General features: G+C 37.5%; 1 protein-coding gene across 8 annotated transcripts in view; it reads left to right on the forward strand.

The window, feature by feature from the left end:
* Window positions 1-22,614, forward strand: part of LOC124402672 (muscleblind-like protein 1) — an 81,181-nt gene that overhangs the window by 41,068 nt on the left and 17,499 nt on the right. For all 8 annotated transcript variants that reach the window (XM_046875814.1, XM_046875818.1, XM_046875815.1 and 5 more), the window contains exons 2-3: window positions 7,694-7,864; window positions 17,556-17,756. In XM_046875814.1, coding sequence (XP_046731770.1) covers window positions 7,694-7,864; window positions 17,556-17,756 — 372 coding nt within the window. The remainder of the gene's footprint in view (window positions 1-7,693; window positions 7,865-17,555; window positions 17,757-22,614) is intronic.

The following is a 22,614-nucleotide window of genomic DNA, read 5'->3' on the forward strand; positions in this document are numbered from 1 at the left end:
GAAAAACATCATGTGATGCCCCTTTGTGTATTGATGCTCCTTAAAGACACACACATACACACTTTATTTATTTAAAATGTGCTGTAGTTCTTCCAAACACCCACAGTGTTCATCACACAAATACACACACACACACACACACACACACACACACACACACACACACACACACGATTTTAATGCATTTAGGAGCAGAGCTTCAGCAAGAACGGTGATGTCAGAGAACTGGGAATTTACAAGTGTGTCACATGACACCTGAGTCCCTGGGCTCTGCTGTGTGTGTGTGTGTGTGTGTGTGTGTGTGTGTGTGTGTGTGTGTGTGTGCTGCAGCTAGATGAACACTTCATGATCCTTCTCTCTAAGCTGTAACACACCCTTTCTCTTTTTTATGATCTGTGCAGTTCAGAAGGGCAAATCACCTGGGTTTTAAATCCAGCTTTACAAACACACTCTTTGCATTCCACATATCGTCTATCTATGCTTAGATCTTCTCAATCCATGCACCTTCTACCTCTAAAGCACACGTTAAACAATGCTACACATGAATTTCTTCCATGCTATTATCAGCAAAATACATTTCAACATAAAATCAGGTTTCATTGTATAATAAATGTATGTTCAGTGAATATTTCTATCTATTTACCACAGCAATGATGGATTCTGGAATCCGATTGGTCAGAACAAGTCATGAAATGTTTTGTAGCATTGTATTTGAAAGTAGTTCCAGCTGCAAGGCAAATCGCAGAGGAATGCGGATGCGCTTGTTATGTGTGTCATCACAATTTACACAGAAATGTTGTTATTTCTCAAAAAAAAGAAAATTAAGTCACACGCAAGAAGGTGACATTTAAGTGTTAGGCGACATTAATGTAACATTTACAGAAGGAGTCTCCAGTGTGAGCACTACAAAGCTGCCATTAGAAACTATATGGACAAAAGTATTAGGACACCTGACCTTTCCTGCCATGTGTGGTTCTTAAACTGTACTTTATAGGACGTTTTTGTGGTAAAATTTTGCGTTCACTTGAACATCGAATCCCGAACCTGTTCCAGCATGGCAATGCCCCTGTGCACCAGCTGCATGAAGATTACAAGTGTGTACAAAAATAAAAATAAATAAATAAATAAATAAATAAATAAATAAATAAATAAATAAATAAATAAATAAATAAATAGATGGATGGATGGATGGATGGATGGATGGATGGATGGATGGATGGATGGATGGATGGATAGATAGATAGATAGATAGATAGATAGATAGATAGATAGATAGATAGATAGATAGATAGATAGATAGATAGATAGACAGACAGACAGACAGACAGACAGACAGACAGACAGACAGACAGACAGATAGGTAGGTTGGAGAGGAGTGGAGGTTATAATAACAGCAAATAAGGATTAAATGAGGAATTCAATGTTCAAAAAGTGCACATGATTCGTATGCTAATGAGTCCCCAAACTTTTTGTCCATATAGTGTATGTGTAGAACTTTACATTCCACTTCATAGTTGGTTTCTCCAGTCTTGTGAGACTAGAGTGGGACAGAGATTTGTGCAGGACACTCAAGAGCTTCCACAGTAATCATGGCTTACCATGCCATCATGGCAACCCAAAGTCATCTCATTCAGGCTCTTCTTCTTTATTCCTTATTCAACCCTGCTGTTACTTCCTCCTCCTCGTCTTCCAAATTATCATCTTTTACTGATCAGGGTCCTCTCTCTTTCTTTTCTGCCGTTGTTCACCAGACTGCTTTTGACCTTTTAGCTCCCATCTTCTCCACCATCTCTCTCTTAGTGGTAAATCACAGTAAGCAAAGAAAACTCTTTTTGGAAGGGGACTCAAAGTTACAGCTTAGAAAGGCATTCCAGATTATTGTGTGGTTTTAGATGTAGGAGTAATGGTCAGGTAGGCACATACTTTTGTCCATATAGTGTAGCATTACTGATAACTGATTATTGATTTCTTCAAATATACCTTAGTATGTCATTACCAAAAGATATACTGTATAAAAGCACCTCATATAACACATATAAGTTTCTGTTTGTGGGGGGGGTTGGTGAGAACTATACGTACATGACGAACATTAAGCAATAATTATGGTGCTTGTACAGCCTGAGCATTCTGAACGTCTCAAACCGGGACATGAGCATCTAAAGCATCATCGGCTGATCAGCTTTGTATTTTCTCACACTCTCTCCTTTCGGTCCTTCATGCTCAACCAAGTTAGTTGAGCATGGAGCAATTTGAAAAATACTGAAAAAAGAAACAAGTAAGAAAGACAGAAAGAAAAAAAAGAAAGAAATAATTAAGACAGAAAGAAAGAAAAAAAAAATGTCCTTCATTAGATTTTCTTTTCTTGCCTTCCTTCTCTCCCCGTTTTCTTTCTTTCTGCTCTCCGCATCTACTGAATTACAGCAAAGAGACGTCTGCTATAATCAGGCCAAGGTGATTTATATCAGCAGAGTGCTCTATATACACACACACACACACACACACACACACACACACACAGTTTTATAACCCCTCACAGCATATGATCTCCTCTGCAGGTTTCTCGCCCACGTTTCATCTCTACACTAGATGCTATAGAAATGCTGTAACACAAATTCAAGCATTCCTGTATTTGTTTATACACACACACACACACACACACATACTTACGTACACACTCGTAGGCGCCCACGCTTTCACACAAAAAGTCCATATCAGACTCGTACGAGTGACACAGTCTAATAGCCCCAGATAAATTCGCTCCAGTTTTCCCGCTAATAATAGATCGGTGGTGTAAAGGGATAAAGCGAATACAGGCGACGTGCACCCTGGCCTACAAACTCAAGTATCAATTTTCCAGACACATAAACACCAATTTTAGATAGCCGAGGTCTCCGTCGAGCAGCCTGATCATTAGCACACCGAAAACATATGACAGTACAGCGACACCGATGCAGACAGGTTACAAGCTCACACTCTTTTAGTGACAGTGTGAGATATGGGCCAATCCTGCTGCCCTCGCTTTTTATTACTGACCAGCTAGCTTCCAGCTTCTAGAAAGAATTGCTTTGCAATGTGAGCCATGCTAGTTAACCACACACAGTAGATACATTCTATAGACAAAAGTTTGTGAACATCTGAGCATAAAATTGGTATGTGCCTTTTGAACATCTCATTCAATCCCATTATAATATTACGTTAGAATAACCTCCAATCATCTTCACCTGCGAAGATTTTCCACTTGATTGTTGGAGTGTGCTTATGGAGATGTGTGCTCCTTCATTCACAGGAACGTTAATAAAGTCAGGGCACAGAGGCCTGGGGTGTATTCAGCGTTCCAAATCATCCAAAAGGTGTTCAATAGGGTTGAGGTCAGAGCTCTAGAGCAGGCCAATCAAGATCTTTCACACCAACCTATGAAAAGCGTATCTTCATGGAGCTGGTTTTGTGCATAGGTGCATTTCATGGTGGAGTAGGTTTGGGCCTCGTTCAAGTTATTTAGGGAAGAACCACAGATGGCTGGAAAAGTCAGATGTCCCAATACTTTTACTACTACTATTATTATTATCATTATTATTTGGTGTTGATGTTAATATAATTGACATTATATGTATGATATTGTATGTGTATATATACATACGTATATAGTTTTATTACATTACTATTAATATATTCATAAGACGTTAAACATGTTGTTATAATACATTTATATATCATTAAAAGAAAGCATTATGTGTACCTCTCAATACCAATAATATTAAATAATAAAATAATAATACCAATTTATGTAAGTATTTATAAGGCTACATGTCACCTGTATAAGTCTTTTCTTAGAACTGGTATACACCTACATAATCAGGGATATAAGCTAAATGCAATAGGCAGTGTCCTCTATAAAACTATCAAACTGCTTTTAAACTGAAAAATAAATATTTGAAAATAATACAATACGCTCTTTTAAGTGACATACATTGTAAACTCAAAAATATTGGGACTCCTGACTTTTCCAGCCATATGTCCTTCTTTCTTAAACTGTTACCACAAAATAGAAGGTACACAATTGTATTGAAATGAGGGAGCATTACATTTTCACTTCACTTGAACTACAAGGCTCAAAGCCAGCTCCATAAGGATATGGTTTACATATGTTAAAGTGGAAGATGTTGAGTGGCCTGCTATAGAGCTCTGACTTCATCCGTATTGATCAACTTTGGTTTAGTTGGAGCACACAAATCTCGTGGAACATCTTCCCAGAAGAGTGGAGGTTATTATAACAGCAAATGGGACTAAATGTGGAATGGGATGTTTAAAAAAAACATACACATATGGTGTCCACGTATATGTCTATGTAATGTAATGTATATTGCTTGTTAATATAATCTGTGCTTTGACACTCAGCTGTCATCTGATCCCATGAATGTCTTTATAAATGTTGGGATTTAGGTTATTTGGTCTTGAAGGGCTTATGTAGGCATCATGTAGCTTTTTCCTGAGGTAAACTCTTATCGAAATCTCCTTATCAGGTGCCACAAACTATCTTGTGCTATAAAAAAGAAAACAAGTCAATGTTATCGCTATTGTTTTTGCCTCAGATCGATCATGAGCCTGTTGTGTAAGGAATGAAACATAACATGATGAGCTGTAAACAAAAAACAGGGCATGAAGGGAAAAGTGACGCATGCTGGATCTCTGGGTTACAGGACACATTTTGGAATGAGAGGGTTGTCTGGAGCTAAGGTCGAAGCAGAGAAGGAGGTGTATTCCCAGGGGCATGCTCGCAGGGCAGCAGCTGTTACTCCAAAAATAAGCCTCGCCTGATGTCCGTTAAATCATACGTATCTTTTGTTGATTTTAATCATCATACATCTTTTTAACACTTTTCCCACTCAGACAGTCTATGGACAAATGTTTGTGGGCACCTGACTTTTCACTTATGATTTTTTATATTTGTTATATAATCCGTGTGAAAAGAAGAAAGGTGGGGTCAGAGCACAGGGTCAGCCATGTCACATAACCTCTGGAGAACAGAAGGTTAGGGGCCTTGCTCAAGGGCCCCAAGAGTGGCAGCTTGGTCACTGGGACTTGAACCTCTATCCCTCTGATCAGTATCCCAGAGGCTAAACCACTGAGCTCCAACCTCTTTTTAAAATGAACTGTTACTATTAAATAACAGGAATTGAGTACCATAATTATAAACCTGGCACCAACACTATTGTGGTGATATCGAGAGTCAATATATATTTTATTATTTATCCAATCAGATCCCAGTATTTGACAGCACTTTGGTAAAAGCCTTCAATTTGTACATAGAAGACAGAATGACCAAACTTCAGAAACTAGGTCTCTGTGGGGGTTTTTTTGGGACTATTTGACGAAACCAGGCCACCAGACCCATTTAAATGCTCGTCATTTGCAGATGGGAGGTTACTCTCCCTCCATTTGAATGAGATTGATTTATTCCACCATTTGCTGCCTCTGTGATTGGAGGTCCCTTTCAAGCTCTGGCAGCTCTTTTTTTGGACACTTCGATATGTCTCCAAGAACCACACAGATATGATGCAGTCCATTTGGTCGAATTGTAGAGAAAGCTAAAAAAACAAACTGCAGAAAAAACCAAACTGCAGAAAGGGCGCCAGGCTTTTTCGTACTGATATTCGAAACCCTGTATTTGATTCGATTCTGATGTTGCCTCCACCGAGTAGCGATGACCTTAATTTAATCGCTTTGTAAAACCAATGTAAGTTTTATTTCGAGCCACTCTCCAAATCAGCAACGGCGAAAAATGTCCTCGGCATGTTCACGGCGTACACTGAGCCAGGCTGTAGGCTCCAGGGGACAGGCGTGTAAAAGGAAATGAATTTAGCAATTAGCTGCAATCAATAGCGTGCAGAGAGTTAAATAAGGTTAGTGTCAGAAACAGCGTCGAGCTGGTATCAGGCACGCAGCTGCATGTCGGCCAATCGGTACACGCGCTTTCCTTGTCGCCGGGCAGACTCCGAGGTGTCGCAACTAATCACGGGGAATCGCTACTGTAGGGATGAGCCTGGGAGGTGAAAAAAATAAGAAAATGAAAGGTGTAGTGGAGGTGTCTGGGTCACGCAGTGAATTGTTAACGTAAGATGAAAAATAGGAATAAATGGGTCAAAAAAAAAGGACGAATGCATATTAAGAGAGGTTTTAGCAGGGGGGCTGGGGGGCATGGGGTCATCAGTTGCATCCTGTGTGTTAGCCTTTGTTTTCTTTGTGGGTAATTACAGCGTGGTGGCTGACGACACACTGTGTTCACACGCGCAGACACGCATACGCAAACACCCACATGCCCCTTCTGGCCAGATCTGTTCAGTATTCATAGGGAGCACAGTGAGAGACAGCATGGGACTGCTCTGAGCACCAATGTGCGAACAGAGAGAGAGAGACACCAAAAGAGAAAGAGGAAAAAAAAGAGAAAGAGGAAGAGGGATGTTGGTGTGTGTCAAAGCTTTCTGACCATCTGAATTGTAGTCGTCTTCTTATTCAGTGCATAACATCAGCAATGCAATGCATATATATATATATATATATATATATATATATATATATATATATATATATATATATATATATATATATATATATATATATATATATATATAATCACTGTCATCTCCTAGACTCAGTCTGGACCTGAAAGGAATACACACAAGAGGGTTTTCTGTTTTTCTCTTTCTTTCTTTTTTTCTACATACATTCACCAGCCATTTTAATAGAAACACTGCACACCTTCATGTTCAAGCAGCCATTCAAGGTGACCAATCATGTGGCAGCAGTGCAAATATTAAGTCATGGTACATAAAACATTAAAACTGGAGAGAGATTGTGATCTCAATAAATTCGATTTATTCCACATAATGTATGCTATATCTATATAACATGGATGTCTGGATGTCGAAATGAATAGTGCTAAATTCAAATACCAGGCAGTACCATGAACCAAAGGAAAGACATTTCAATGGTACCACACGTCTGAGACCATTTTTTACACTGAGCTAGCAGCAATTTCTAGTCTCATCCCTCTCGTCCTTGTTCAGTCTCTCCAATGCCGGGAATATCAGTCACACAGACACGTAGACATGTATGAAAATATCCAAAGTTTATTAACAAAAAGAATGCATATATCGACCTTCATGACTGCTATGAGATCATTGAGTTACATATCAGTACATCAACAAAAACACACTGTCCTTGCACTAATAAGCATCTATCATAAAGATATGGCGGTGTATATATATATATATATATATATATATATATATATATATATATATATATATATATATATATATATATACAGTACAGTAATCCCTGCTCTAAAGCGGTTTGAATCTGGTGCCCCCTGGTTTATCACGGAATTGCATTTGACACATACCTAGTTTGTTTGGCTGATTTTCCTGAGCTTTCGCGAATAAACGGGGATTACTGTATAATTTTTGCATTTTTTTGGAAAAAGGTGATATAATACAAAGAGTAGAGAATTAAATGTATACAGTATTCAACTGGTGGTTGGTGGGGTACAGGAAAGGGGCTTCTAAAGATTTAAACAGCCCCATATATGACCTGTAGTTGCACAATGTCATGACTTTTATTATTCCTTTCAATATGAATGAGGGATCTTGGTGCATAACGCTCTCTATGTTGTTTTTTTGTTGTTTTTTTGCAGGGTCGCTGCTCCAGAGAGAACTGTAAATATCTGCACCCTCCACCCCACCTAAAGACACAGCTGGAGATCAATGGCAGGAATAACTTGATCCAGCAGAAGAATATGGCCATGCTGGCTCAACAGATGCAGCTGGCCAACGCCATGATGCCTGGCACACAACTGCAACCTGTGGTAAGATGTGTTAAAACTCATTTGTGCACACACACACACACACACACACACACACACACACACACATACACACACATAAATACCTAGGGTTAATTGTATAATATTTTCCTATATCCCAGGTATGGGAAGCATTGAGTCAGAGTCAGAGCACAGGGTCAGGCATCATACAGCGCCCTGGAGAGGATAAGGGCCTTGCTCAAGGGCCCAAGAGTGGCAGCTTGGCAATATTGGGGCTTGAACCTTTGACCACTGATCTACCACTTCCAAAATTAAAGTATTCTCACCTCGTCTGCATGGCCTGTGTAGTAGTGTATTGTAATGGCAGCCATATTATCACATTTACCCTTATGCAAGAAGACTGACCCAAGGAACAGAGCCCAGTTACAGACAGGGATTTGTTACAAAGCCCCACTCAATTGTGGCAAAGTAGAATTACACAGGGAGCTCTAAGTATCTCTTTCCAAAATGATCCACTTGTATTATCTAGAATTCCCATTTTGCACGATGAACGTCATGGCAAAATGAGATTAGAGGAAAAATCTGACATCAGATATGCAACTCTAGTGCAGTGAGGTAAGTAAATCTATACTGAATTGCAGGTTTCATCCTAGACCAGTTATTTTCAACCACTGTGCAGAGTCATAAAGTTGTGCCATGAGAGATCTTCAGGTGTGCCGTGGGAAATGATCCATTTACACCTAATTGGTCCAAAAAAAATTATTTAATAATAATTTTTTAGGAATATTTTGCCCTCGTGGAATGGCTGTGAAAGCAATGTAGTGACTAGTAGAGCAATGGAAATACTCCTCCATGTCAATGGGTGGCAGTGTCAGTAGCATCGGTTGTTGAGTCATGACAGGAAAAGGAAATGTGCAAACCCTTAATTGAGCCCTAGACAAAATTCTGACCCAGATGAAGGCCCTAGTATGAGTGGAGGTCTAAAGAAAGGTAAAACGGTTGGCTTAAGGCAATACAATAAAAGTTACTATATTTCGTTGGGATTCACTTTTACCAGGGATCTCTTGGAACCAAAGATGAATAAGAGAGATCTCAAAGCTAGCTATCTAGTATCTGAACTCGTTGGAAAAATCGAAAGAGATTCCACTGCAATTATATAAGCTGTGTTTAATAAATGTGTCATTTTGTAAAAATTTTGTTTTTTTCCTAATTTAATGCAAAAAATGTGCCGTAGAAAAATGTGGAAAACATATTTTTGGTAACATTTCATGAAGGTCATGCCCAAACATGTTAGAATAGTTTTACATTAAATTATACACATTGTTATGCCTTACAGTTTGCATTGTAATTGGAATGCACTAAATGAAATTTTTCCTATTTAAAATGTATTATATATGCTAATTAATTATACTAATTGCTAATCGCTTATATATAATCAATTTATATATATATTAAAAAAAAAATAAAAACAACAACAACGCATTAAGTGGCACTGGGATTTTTTTTGTGTTAGTATTTGCTTCACAACATGTTATGAACAGATATTTTAAGAATAGCTATGTAAGACATATGATTCATATGATTAATAATGCAATAATCATGCTTTATGAAAGTTTTTCATATCATCAATCCCACAGAATCCCAGCTGCACTGTTTATATTGGTTTTTGGAACCTGCCATTTTACTTTAATTAATCATTTGTATCTGATAAAGTCATTTTGATCTTTAGCATATGATCGATGGTCACAAAATGCAAGTAAACTGTCTTTATTAAAACTCCATATCCCCTGCCTGCAAATAGATTAAACAAAAAGGGAGAAGAGTAATCATGACAAACTGTATATCATTCTAAAGGTCTAACCTTCAAGCATCGATGTTAGGTCCTTGTTTATCAAAGCGAATAACGAACGTATCAGTATTCACCAACGACATGCATAAAAAACACAGTACTTACACTTTAATTGTAATAACGAGTCACAAACGCATCCACTTCTGCAAATCCTGGTTTATTTTGAAAGATCAGGGTCCAATAAACAACACTCTGTAAAGCATTTAGGATCCGACGTAACAATAGTGTTGTAATTATGATGGTTAATTACTTGTTTACGTCACAGTACTTCGCACAGTATTGTTTGTATCTGTTTTGGAATAACTCATACAAAAAAGGACATCTTGGTGGTGAAAAAAGAAATATGGTTGGTAGAATATAGAGTTACAAAACAAATTAGACCACCTGCTAAAAAAAAAACGTCAAAGACAGGTGGAATCTTGTCCCACAACATCTTGTGCACAGCGGACAGATCCGAAACAGGTCGTAAAAAACTCTTGTTCAGGGAGCAGAAACAACCAAAGCGATCTTTGTAGGCTAGACAGGAAGCATGGACAGTGATCTGAACGAGGTCAAATATCAAAAGGCGGTCCGAACAATAAAGCTTAGTAATATCAGTCTGGAAAAAAAACGACTGAGTAAATACTTCAGTTAGTGTGTGAACCGGAGTTTTATTATACAGTGTTTGAGTGTGTGTAATTAAGCACACATGTGGTCAATCAGAATCTCATTTGGTTCACGGTGGCTATGTTAGGTGGTCACGGTGTTTGCTTGGAAATGGAGTTGTGAGTTCGCCGTGACCTGACATCAGTATTAAGGTTATGATTATTATCAGTCATAACATATCCAGTACGACATGCAGTAAAATGTTTTTAAAAACCAGTCTGTTACATGAAATAGAATTTTTTTTTTTTTAAGTTATAAAAATAATAGTAAGAAGAACTTAGAGTATTTTCTTCTTCTTTTTCTTTCAATTGCTCCTATTAGGGATCATTATAGAGGATCATCCGTTTCCAAATCACTGTCATCTACACACACTCATACGTCTACATAGGAATTAAGGACTACATTTGTATTTATTTAAAGAAAATGAATAAGAAGAAGGGAATTTACAGTATAATAAATTACAATACAATTAATATAATTAAATACAATTGTCATTATAAATATGGCCTTGATAGTGACACATTATGGGTTAAACCTGATGCTAGCGTGCTAATACCAGACAAATGAATAAAAGATTATAATAAATAAGCAGAACTTTTCCACCCGAGCTCCGAAAACGCTCTCTTATGATGTGGCACATGGACAAAATCTTCATCTGTGAGTTAATGCATGTAGATCAGAATGCCTGAAAGAGCTCCAAAAGCTGGCGTTTGTAAAATGTCAGCTTTTAGACATCTGAAGCAAAACATCAGGGTTGAGTTCCATCAGCTGACAGGGAAAAAAAAAACAAGGCAACGTGTGTGCAGAAGCTGAAAAAGGCTACTAAATTGGAGAACCAGTCTGTTTCAGGTCTGTCTAGGCTACTTCAAATAAACTTTCCCACAATGTGTGTGTGTGTGTGTGTAGCTAGATAGAGTTTTCCGTTTCCTGGTTTCTCCACTGGCACAAGGCTTTGTGTTTAATTCTGCCTAGCTCTCGAGCCCTTTGGCTTGAGCCTTGACTTTAGCCCTTCATTACCACCTCATCCCTTGAATCCATCTCGGGCATGAAGTTTTGTGGCTTTCTGAAAGCCTCCACTTCTTCTCCAGAGACGAACCCCTGCTTTCACCACCAAACTACAGTACAAAACATATAGCTGCCAGTTTTCCGGCATTGCTGTCCGTCACTGCTGCTTTTGAAGCTGCTTTTTGGTGGCAAATACTTTATGGTGCTCACACTTTTAAAAAAAGAGGCTCTGTTCAGCTTTCCTACTATACATAACTGCTTACAGGTCATAATAAGGATTACAGGAAATTGTCTGGTCTGAAATGGGACAGGAGTTTTGGGTTTCCCAATCATATAAAATATTTAGTTTAAATTGCACAGTTACTGTAATAATGACAAGCGTTCCCTTTTCCTCTGGACCAATCTCACCCAAATTGAAAATGTAATTTCTAAGTTGAAATAAAAATCAAATGATTTTTTTTTTTTTATTTTACGAATATTGTAGGATTATAGAATTTATTTTAAGAATCATATTTGTCCTTTTAAAATCTATTAAAAAACGCACAATTTTACAGTTTCGCCTGATCTCACATTTGTGCTTAGAAGTAAAAGAGGGATCATTTGAATTGGGGTATAAAAATGTATAATTAAACATATAATGTTCACAACTAATCATTAAAAAAAATGTTAAATACAGTTTACAATACAATGCATTTTTTCACAGCTGATTAATCAACTCATTCATTAATTGAAAATATAATCAGATCCATAGCTAGGTCTCTTGAAGTAAACATTTGGAGTAAAAAAAGCTTTTGTTTTTTTATTCAATGGAGATAATTGGAATCAAATAACCCTCTTCCAGTTAGCTCAAGCTCAAGAGAGACTGCATTGTCATATCTCGACCTTGCGTTAGCATCCTGAAGCCAATATTTCTTATTAAAAATAAAAGGGCTTCAAATGCCCCAGGAAACCAAAAAAAATAAGTTTTATAAAAGTGGCCTTAATTGCAGATTTGGCCCATTTTAGACCCAGGAACAGCAAGCATCCCTCTGGAATGTTCTTTCTCTTTTCACGTTGGTAAATAAATAGAGGTGTCATCGTTTCCTGGTGTCGTATTTCATTTCTGATCATTTTCTTCCTCTCTTGTTGCAAAAAAACGGCCGATCGTTCTGATTTGGATGGCGAAACGCTCCTGGAGTGCAAAACCAGTAAAAACAGGTTTTTCACTATAATGGTTATGTAAGCAGCGTTATTTTCATTAGCATTATATAAAGAGTCTTGCAGCAGTTTGTGTGTGTGACTGAAAGCTAAACTTCACAGCACTGAGTGTGGGCAGCTTTTAGTGCTGCTGTCAGTGGTGTGCAAATTGGTCCTGGAGATCTGACTCACCTATGAAGGAAGGAAGATAACACTGATTAAAATATACACTGCAAATCTTGGGTCCTGAGCTTGAATCTTTACCTCAGGAATCCCAGCATGTCTTAAGAAATCAGGAAGTGTGTAAGTACAACCTGGGGTGGGCAATACTACTATCCTTTCTAATGATTAATGGTGAAATGTAACTCCCACCATATTCCCACCAACATGCACAAGAAGCTCCACCTTCAGAACCACATAGAGTTCAATCGTCAACTCTCATGATCTAAAATGAGCCAAGACAAAACAAAAATTCAGCTTGTTCAGACTGCCTTACTGTCTTCATAATGAGCTCTCATGAGCTTTTAAGCTAAACTCTTAGCATTGTTGGCAGGTGTTAACTGCATGCTACTCCATCCTACATGAAAGCCACGTTAAGACACTATAAACACCAACAGATCTATATAAAGCTCTCATGAGCTTCTAAGGTGTTAGCGTTGTTAGTATCATTAGTTAGCTTCAATTATATTATACAATATACTATCAAAAGTTTGTGCACAAACTGAACATAAGAATATGTGCTTTCTGAACATCCAATTCCACACTGAGTCCCTTTTTGCTGTTATAATGACCTCCTCTGTTCTGGGAAGATGTTCCACTAGATTGTGGAGCATGTTTGTGGAGATTCCTTCAGCTACAAGGGTGGTAGTAAAGTCTGATGGAGGTGAGAAGGCCTGGGGTGCAGTCAGTGTTTACATTCATCCCCGAAGTGTTCAATACGGTTGAGGTCAGAACTCTATATTCAGCCGGAACAGGTCTCTTACCAAAAGGCACCGAAAAACCATTACTTTTTCTTTTTTAACATAATCTACCTTTACACAATATCCAATCCAGGGATTTTAAATATGTCATAGATCATATAAATAGATAATAGATAATGGAAAGTGAAAATCTTTCACAGGGGGGTTGGATTTATTCGCACACATTGAAAATGTTTATTAAAAGCTTCTTACTTAATTTTTATTTTCAGCATTATCATAACAGGCTGTATTTGAACTTATTGGGAGAAAACCCGTATAGGTCTATGTGAAATCAGACACTAAACACCCCCTATGTCAGTGGTCCCCAACCCCCGGGCCGTGGACCGGCACCGGTCTGTAGGTCAATTGGTACCGGGCCGCACAGAAAGAATACATAACTTACATTATTTCCGTTTTATTTATTATCTGATTCTGAACTTTGTTTTATTTTGGAAAATGACCGGATTCTCTCCTCCACATCTGTCTATGACTCACTCTTGATGCATGTCATGATGCCTCAGTCTTACCTCCATCCTCTACCTTCTTAAAGGGGCTCCGGCCGCTAACACATAATACATTACCAATAGATTTCAACCCCTAAGCGAGCAAAATGAACAAAATACAACGCAGTGAACGCAGTTCATATAATTTATTATTATATTTAGAAAATACCATTTTATTTGCCGGTCGTTTCATTTTATTTTGTTGTATTTATCCACCACGCCTTAAAGGCCAGTCCGTGAAAATATTGCTATTCGGGGTCACCTCTAATATATATATATATATATATATATATATATATATATATATATATATATATATATATATATACACACACAGACACTACGGTTTGAAGTGTGTGCTCTCATTATCAAAAATAATGTCTTTATGTCTCTCTCGCTCCTTTTCTCTAATTCTATCGATCTCTCAAACATACACAGAAACACATCTTGTCACTTTACCAAAACATTCTCGAAACTCCTATGTTCTAATGTAAAATTCCTGTGCTGGGAAACTTCACAAGCACTGACACTGTTACGAAGTGCTAACACCATATTGTAAAGAAATATAAAAAATATCAACTCTCTCAATCCGGTTTCCACCCTTCTGTCATGAGCCCAGTAAATCCTTTCCACAGAAACAGATCCAACGATCACGTGTAAGTAAACAGTGTGTGTCCGGTGGCGCTGTGTGTTTAAGGCGTCTCTCAATCTCCATACAGGCACAAAATAGTCTTGAAAGGAATCCCAGGCTTTATTGTTTCTTATCACATCTGGGGAGGCGATAAAAGAGAAAAGAGAGACAGAGGGGGAGAAAAGAACGACAGATCTTCCAGTAACAGGGCTCAGGATCTCGTCTTCAGCACAAACGGAGTGTGAAAGGAGAAAGGGTGAGGTAGATGGATGGAGACAGAGGCGGTTGGCATGAAAAAGGAAGAAAAAGCAGTACAGACGTGGTTGATCACATGAATAGAGAAGCCAAGTAGAAAAGCCTGGGAGATAAAAATCTGAGATAAGCGTCTCATCTCCGTTTATTTGTTTGGCAGACACTTTGATTCATAAGTGGTGTAGAAATGCTTACAGATGAAGGTTAAGGGTCTTCCCGAGGGACTCTGCGGTGACGCTGGGACGTCTTTGCTGGATTTATTTCTGTACGCTGAGATCGGTTGATCTAATTAGGCGCCACTAATCTCCCTCCATCTCAGAGATGTCCTGGATTATAGAGCGTCATTTATTTTTTACTTTTTTTTTTCTTCAGAGCTCTAAAACAAGGCTCATCAAAGCAGCTACACTGGCTAATGAGAAAGATATTCAAGTGTAGTAGTGCCACATTTTACTGCTTTATGTTGTCTACTGAAAGTACATATAATGTAAAAACGAGAGCACCACAGCGACTCATTAAACGATCAAATGTCAGACGTAGTCAATAGACTGAACTAAACTTTAAATCACAAGGTTTCCTGTGGCATAATGTTTATTGTATGCAAATAACCATTTATTTGAATGCCCATGACTCTCAGAATATGTATAATTTCAATCCTACAGCACAATGTTTATAAAAGGTTTTCCACCCCGGATTCCACTTTTGCTTGACAACTGGTTTTATGTGCTTAGGTGTTGGTTTGTTACCTGATTGTGTTCACCTGTTCCATGTTAGTTCATTCACCAGCTTGTACCTTTGTCTTGTTATTCCATATTGTCTTTAAGTCTCAGCTGTGTTTACTGACTACCATGATTCCAAGAAGTGGACAGTAACGAAGTACAAGTAATTTGTTACTGTACTTAAGTAGCTTTTTCACGTATCTGTACTTTACTTTATATACTTTTTCTTGTGACAACAATCATAATAGAAACATTACAGCCATAATAAATCATAGTACTTTGAAGGCACATACTTTTGTACCTTTACTCAAGTGAAACTCATTAAGTACACATCAGTCCATTACTGAAGATTCCTAGGTCCATCTGTTCTGCCAGGTTAAATAATTAATTCCGTCCTTTAGCTAGCTCTCCGCCAATCATACGACAACTACAAATTAGGGAAATTGTGGGCCATTACATGCTTTCCCTGAGACACACTCAACTACATCTTTTAGCTGCATTACACACTCAGAGGAAAACACATTGACATGCCATGATTTGCAAGTGCCACAGTGATTGACATGGGAATGCCAGTAGGCTCCTTTCACCTAGACAGCATTGTTTTTATTGGACTCCTGACTCCTGTGATAGCTGTCATATGACCACATTCATACTCGCAATCTCCGAATAGGGATGTTGTTCCGATTGTAATAATATATATTTTTTAAGCTTTTTACTTTCCTACTTGTCTGTTGAGTCACATTTATCGATCTTTGACACTTACTGTGGTTGGCCTTAAAAAACACACAACAATTAAACCATTTACATGGATGGTATTTGACAAACACACTCATCCAATTCAATTAACAATGATCTAATTATACAATGTATAATTAAGGGTCTTACTCGGGGGGCCAGCAGTGTCAGTATTGACTGGGTTGCCTTAGTAATCATTTTACTTTTATCCGAGTAAATTGTCAGCGCTGAAATGTATTACCAAAGTTTCCACACGGCATAACCAGACTATGAAAGTTTTTTGTGTCAGACTTAGTAAATAAATATATGAAAATGCTGTACGTTGGTACTCATTATTAACAAAACACTATCTGAACCTGAGCAGGTGTAAGCCATATGAATAAATGATCAGACGCAATTTAAATCTGAACATCCTGTTCACACACCATCTGCTTTACCTCTTTCAGACTATGACACCCACCATTATTCATTTCATTCGAATGGGAACATATGTCTGCTGGAATTAACACTGTACCTGGTATTCAGTCCAGCAGGACTTATGGGTGTATAATAATTTTATAATTGCGTTTGGAATTTTTCCTACTTTATAATTTTTGTTATTGAATAATAATGAGTACGCATCTCAAGTACCTTTATATTTAAATATTTTAATTATTAATATTTATTATTATTAAAATTATAATTGTTCTGAGTTCACATCATGTGCTTTTGTTTTTCTTTTTTGGCCCGACTCAACCCCCTTATTGGTATACATTGCTTACCAAATGTGTTCACCTGTTCTATGTTTCATTTCTTTTGCTTTGTCTAGTTATAATCTTATGGTCCTTCGTTTCTATTTCAAAATTGCATGACTTTGAAATTGATTTCCAGGATGCTGATCTAGGCCTGGAAATTTAATCATGAACTTTTGGGCTCACACGGTTTAAATGTTTTAGAGCCTAGCATTAAAAAAAAAAAAAATCATAATTTATCAAATACCTGACATTAACCTGCACTTAGATTAAAACACAAGAACCCAATAAAGGTTTTTTAAAGAATGTGTTTCCCTGTCAGAAAAGGTCCCCAGTTGGAGCTAAGAACCCTTAAAGAAAATATCCTTATATATTATATGTTGCCATATACATATTGTTATTTGCACAATTTGAGAAAGTGCAATATCAGAAGAAGTTGCAGTTGTAGTAATAGTAGTATTACTTTTCAGAAGGTTTTGAAAAGTTCTCAATATGTAGGCTAATCACAGGACAACTTGTGTCTCATCACAGCCAATGTTCTCCGTCACGCCCAGCCTGGCCACCAACGCCACAGCACTGGTTAACCCATATCTGGGCCCTGTGTCTCCGGGCCTGGTGCCCACTGAGATCCTGCCCAGTGCACCCGTACTAATGACCAGCACCCCCAACGTTCCCATGCCCGCTGCCGCTGCCGCCGCCGCCCAGAAGCTTATGAGGACAGATCGACTGGAGGTGAGTATGATTCCACTTAAAGCTTTACTAAACGTTAAATCTTAATATTCATCTCGGGAAAAGAGATTCAAGAGTTTACGTTTGCTTTCATTCAAGATGTTCTAATCTTGAACCGGTTGTACTGAGCACATCACATTACTGAATTTTGGGGTGTAGGATCATCATAGTTGTTCTTTTCTTATTATCCTTATCCTTATTATTATTATTATTATTATTATTATTATTATTATTATTATTATTATTATCTAGAGGTGTGAAGACCTACCTCCTCTGGAAACTCTTGAACCATCACTTTTTTCCCCTGTTTGTTTTATGTCTTTGTTTACAAAAAAAAAGTGTTCTATAATTCCTCTTAACAATTTAGATTGATGTTATATAAAGTCTGCAACCTAGTAAACCAGTGTTGATTTATTCAATCGACTCAAAGCACTTTTGTACGACGCTCTGGAAAAGGGCCTCTGCTAAATGCCGTCAATGTAAATGTAAATGTTTTTTTTTCGTAAAAGTGTTCAAATCTCGCATGTTCAATTAAACTAAACTATTAATACAATATCTACTTTAAAACCCAAGAAAAAAAATAAAAGCATAAATAGTATAAAACTCATCATTTGGGTCTCCTCTGGCAAACCTCTGGCTGTTTTCCTGGAGACTGATTCCTTTTTAAAAGCAAAGAGCCCGAAAGTATCGGGTAGAAATAGTGTTCATCAGTGAAGCAAACAAAACGATAAACTCTGAAAAACCTGGAGAAATCCACACCTCGTATGAAAGGAGCTATTCACCAAACAACCATAGTTCTGAAAACCCACAAAGCTGGTCTTTATGGAAAAGCAAGTCATATGAAATCTTGTTTGAAAAGTGCTTTTTCAGATTTAGCAGACATAATGAAAAAGCTTCCCGGTTGAAAACTTTGGCCTTGAGAACATAATCTACACAGTGAAGCATGGTGGTGAAAGCTTCATATAGAGAGTGATTCATGGATTCTTGGTGGCTTTATTGACTAATCCACTCTATACCCCATTGACTTTCGATGGACAGCTTGAGCCTTATTGCACCATGTGGTATTTTTCTTTTTTTAACCAACCCTTGAGTGATATTTTTTTCAGAACTTTCCCTGGACTTGTTTTGAAAAATCTTTGATGGTCATGTTGTTTATTTAGGTTTGTCCACTTACAGACTCTGGAGCCTTTTGGAAAATGGTGTCTTTATATTGAGACTGTGTTACTGTTCAATTTCAAGGAAACTTAATTCTGATTTTAATGCAACTTAATTCATGGGCTTTACAGGAAGTGAATAGATTGGAGGTGAATAGATATGTAACTTGCCTTTTATTTGAAGAATTCCAGACATCACATATACCCTTTGCATACAGTGTCTGTTAAAAATGTATCATTTATGCTTTGATGAAACAAATATATAAATGTACACATGTTCCATTTTCATTGAAACCTCTCTTAGTTTGAATAAATGCTTTACACACTCTTGGCATCCAAGCAGTGCGTCTTTCCAAACATTCAGCTGAAAGGCTTTGCTGTGCCTCGTGTCAAACTTGGGAAATGTCTTCTTTACTAGTTGGAGATTTCTTTCTGTCCTTGTGATCCAGTTCATCCCAGAGCAGTTCAAAAGCATTTAGGAGCAATGACTGGGCAGGTCCATTCCATGATAAATAACACTGCAGATCAGCTCGGACGTACGCTTCGGCTCATTGTATTGTATCGTATTGTATTGCGCTCACTGTATAAAGGCTTTTTAGAAGAATTGTGATATTGTGAGTGAAAGGAATTCCGGCATCATTACCAATTAGGATGTCACAATTGTGTCTCATTTGCTCATTTGCGATTACAACATTTCCCAATTTTTCAGTTTCCTTGCACCACCCTGTGTTTTATCGAAAACTTTCTGTTATTGCCTACAATGACAGTTTGATGAAAACCGTTAAATTACTAGTTTGTTGCATATACACAAGAGGAACATGCATGTGAAAGACTTGGTTTTTCAGACTTTTGAGAGGCTCGGTAAGTTCTCACCCCCTTTTGAATTACTGTTATAACCAGGAACTGAAACATGAACTCAATCAGGATGACAGAGAACATATGCTGCTATATATCTCTTTCATTTATTAATATCATAGATAGCTTAGCATGCCACATGTTATCGCACATTTATTTATAGTATAATATAATGGGAGCCACTAAGACCAGAGACCAAATGGCAGAAAGTAATCCATTTGCGCTCTATTTCTGTACGAATGAAATACAAATGTAGTCATTACCAAGTGTGAAAATATAGAGGAAAAGAAAAACGAGATTATTTCCATGTCTCATAGTTACATGACTCTTATGCTCAGATTGTTTATTAGCTGTCGCTGTTTAAAGCTGTTTCGATGCTGCCTCATTGTTACCTGAAGTGCTCCACCAAAGCATCACACTTTTATTCAAAACACCTCACCCATTTAGCTAGCACTCATCATGTGTAATAGAGGCACAAACAAAAAAAATAAATAGGAAAGAAAACTCAAAAGGCTTTCCACATATTGTTCCAACAGTTTCTGTTTGTTCTCTTTAATTATGCATCAAGGCATCCGTTGGTTGCCTCATATTTCATTAACATAAATTCCTCATTAAAGGCACGCAAACAAACAGAGGACGGATGATCGGCGGATTTTCGGCATCGCATCCTAACGCGACGCTTGACGTCTTTTTTTTTCAGAGGTTACAAAACGCTAAGAAAACAGCTCATTATTCTTTAACCGGTCGTCATGTACATAAATCAGAAACGCGTCGCTGATTCCGCCCACTTGCTGTTTGCCCATAATTATTAATTGGACAGCGAGTCAATTCGTGCATAATTCATGTACCCAGACGAGATCGCAGTCAGCAAAATGGCAAAAGGATACCGTCGGGAAATAGACGAGAAAATCTACGCTACCAAAGTCTCCGCTGACCAGCGAAGGAATTAGTAATGTAAGAAGCTTCAATGTGGGGTCGATGAGTGAGGAAAAAAAGAATGAACCAAGACAGCCCTAATCACGCCTGTTAAGCCTCCCTGACGTTAAATGACTGCTAATTCTACTGAGAATAGTGCAGAGTTTATCAAGAGAGCACGTGGAAGCTCCCGCTGCCAAACTGACTCCGGCGTATTTCAAACAAATGTTGTCCAATTGGGACTCTCTCGAGTGCACTCGAGTCAACAAGGAAAGCGTATTCGCTCAAGGCCTTGACATGGACCTGTGAAAAAATATCCACTCTGTAGGAAAGGCAGCACTGTTTCAGCTGCCAGCGTGTCACTCGAATATTGTGGCAATGTTTTTTTAATTATCTCCCCATTCTCCAAACAGCAAGTCAATATCGCTTGTACTGTTCCTTTGATAGAGCTGAAGTAATCACTTTGTCTCTGAGGAGACGCGCTTATCTGTTTTTTTGGGGGGCGCACAAATAAAATCTCAATTTAGCGATGCCATTCAAACCTCGTGTACATGGATACTGTTCTGTCTCTGTGCCTAACCAGATTTTATACGTTTGCATCGACGATATAGGAAACAGCTAATGGATTTTTTTTTTTTAGGAAAGGCTTCAAAATGTCAATTCCTACAGGATTGTGATTGCAAACGCAAATCCTGCCGTAGCAGCTTGAATACGTCCCTGTCTCATTACAAGATTATTTTTTAAAACAATTACGATAAAAGATAATAAAAATAAATAAATAAATAAAAAACAAATATATGTGTGTGTATATATATATATATATATATATATATATATATATATATATATATATATATATATATATATATATAATTTTTTTTTTTTATTATTATTATTATTATTATTTATTAATTTATTTCTATTATCTTTTATTAATATTATATATTATTTTATTAATATATATACTGTCAGACCCCGACCTATGGCCTTTCGACTTACGACATTTTGGAGATACGACGGTCACTTTAAACGAAAATAATTAATTAAATAAATAAATAAATAAATAAAAAATTGTATATGTGTATAAATCTAGTCTCGTTAGTCGAGAAGAGTGACTACTCTATGTGTTTCGACGCAGACATAAAAAAGCATTTTGTTTTATATATATATATACATATATAAAATTCAGTATGATAAATGATAAAAGCTTCTATATGTACATTTTTTTGAAATAATTCATTCATTCATGAACGTCACAAAAACAGCAGTGCGCAGTGTTAAAGTTCTTCAATACGCAAGCAAGACAAATCGTAAGGCAGAAACTGTGGTCGACAAACACGCAGATGATGTGCATACAAAAGCCAAAGGGCAAAAATATGGTAGGAAAAAACTGAGGACAAAACTAAACGGATCCAACTTGAGCTAGAAAGGCTTTGTGTGGTCTGGGAACGGGTCGCTGAGAACGATACTTCACAATGAGAATTTGAGAAGAAATCTCTGTAGTGATTGTGTATTAGATCATCCACACCTGAGCTCAGTTAGTAGCTGGTGGAAGTGGAGTGAGGAAATGAGCAAGTAGATGGTGAGAAAGCAGCTGCGTCGGCCATGTTGGCCAGCCGTGGTGGTTGCTGAGACCTGGAGCCCCGCAGGCCAGCAGCTGAATGTGACCTGACAGAACATTAAATAACTGTTACATAACGCTATTTCAACATTTTCTTCAGTAATCGGTAGCATATCATTTGACACACTTTTGACAATGATTTTATGCATATTTAATATTTTACCAATGTTAAAGGCTGTACATGAAACTATTAAGATCTCCCTAAAAGGACCAGCTGTAAAGAAGCCTTCAGATTTAGGGATGTCACTTGTTTTTCAATCTTGTCTTTCAAAAATCCCAGAGTGTAAGAGTGATAAAGTCCGAATTACAGTTGCAG

The sequence above is a fragment of the Silurus meridionalis genome, chromosome 20 (genome assembly GCF_014805685.1).
Source record: "Silurus meridionalis isolate SWU-2019-XX chromosome 20, ASM1480568v1, whole genome shotgun sequence".
In the NCBI taxonomy this organism is placed as follows: Eukaryota; Metazoa; Chordata; class Actinopteri; order Siluriformes; family Siluridae; genus Silurus; species Silurus meridionalis.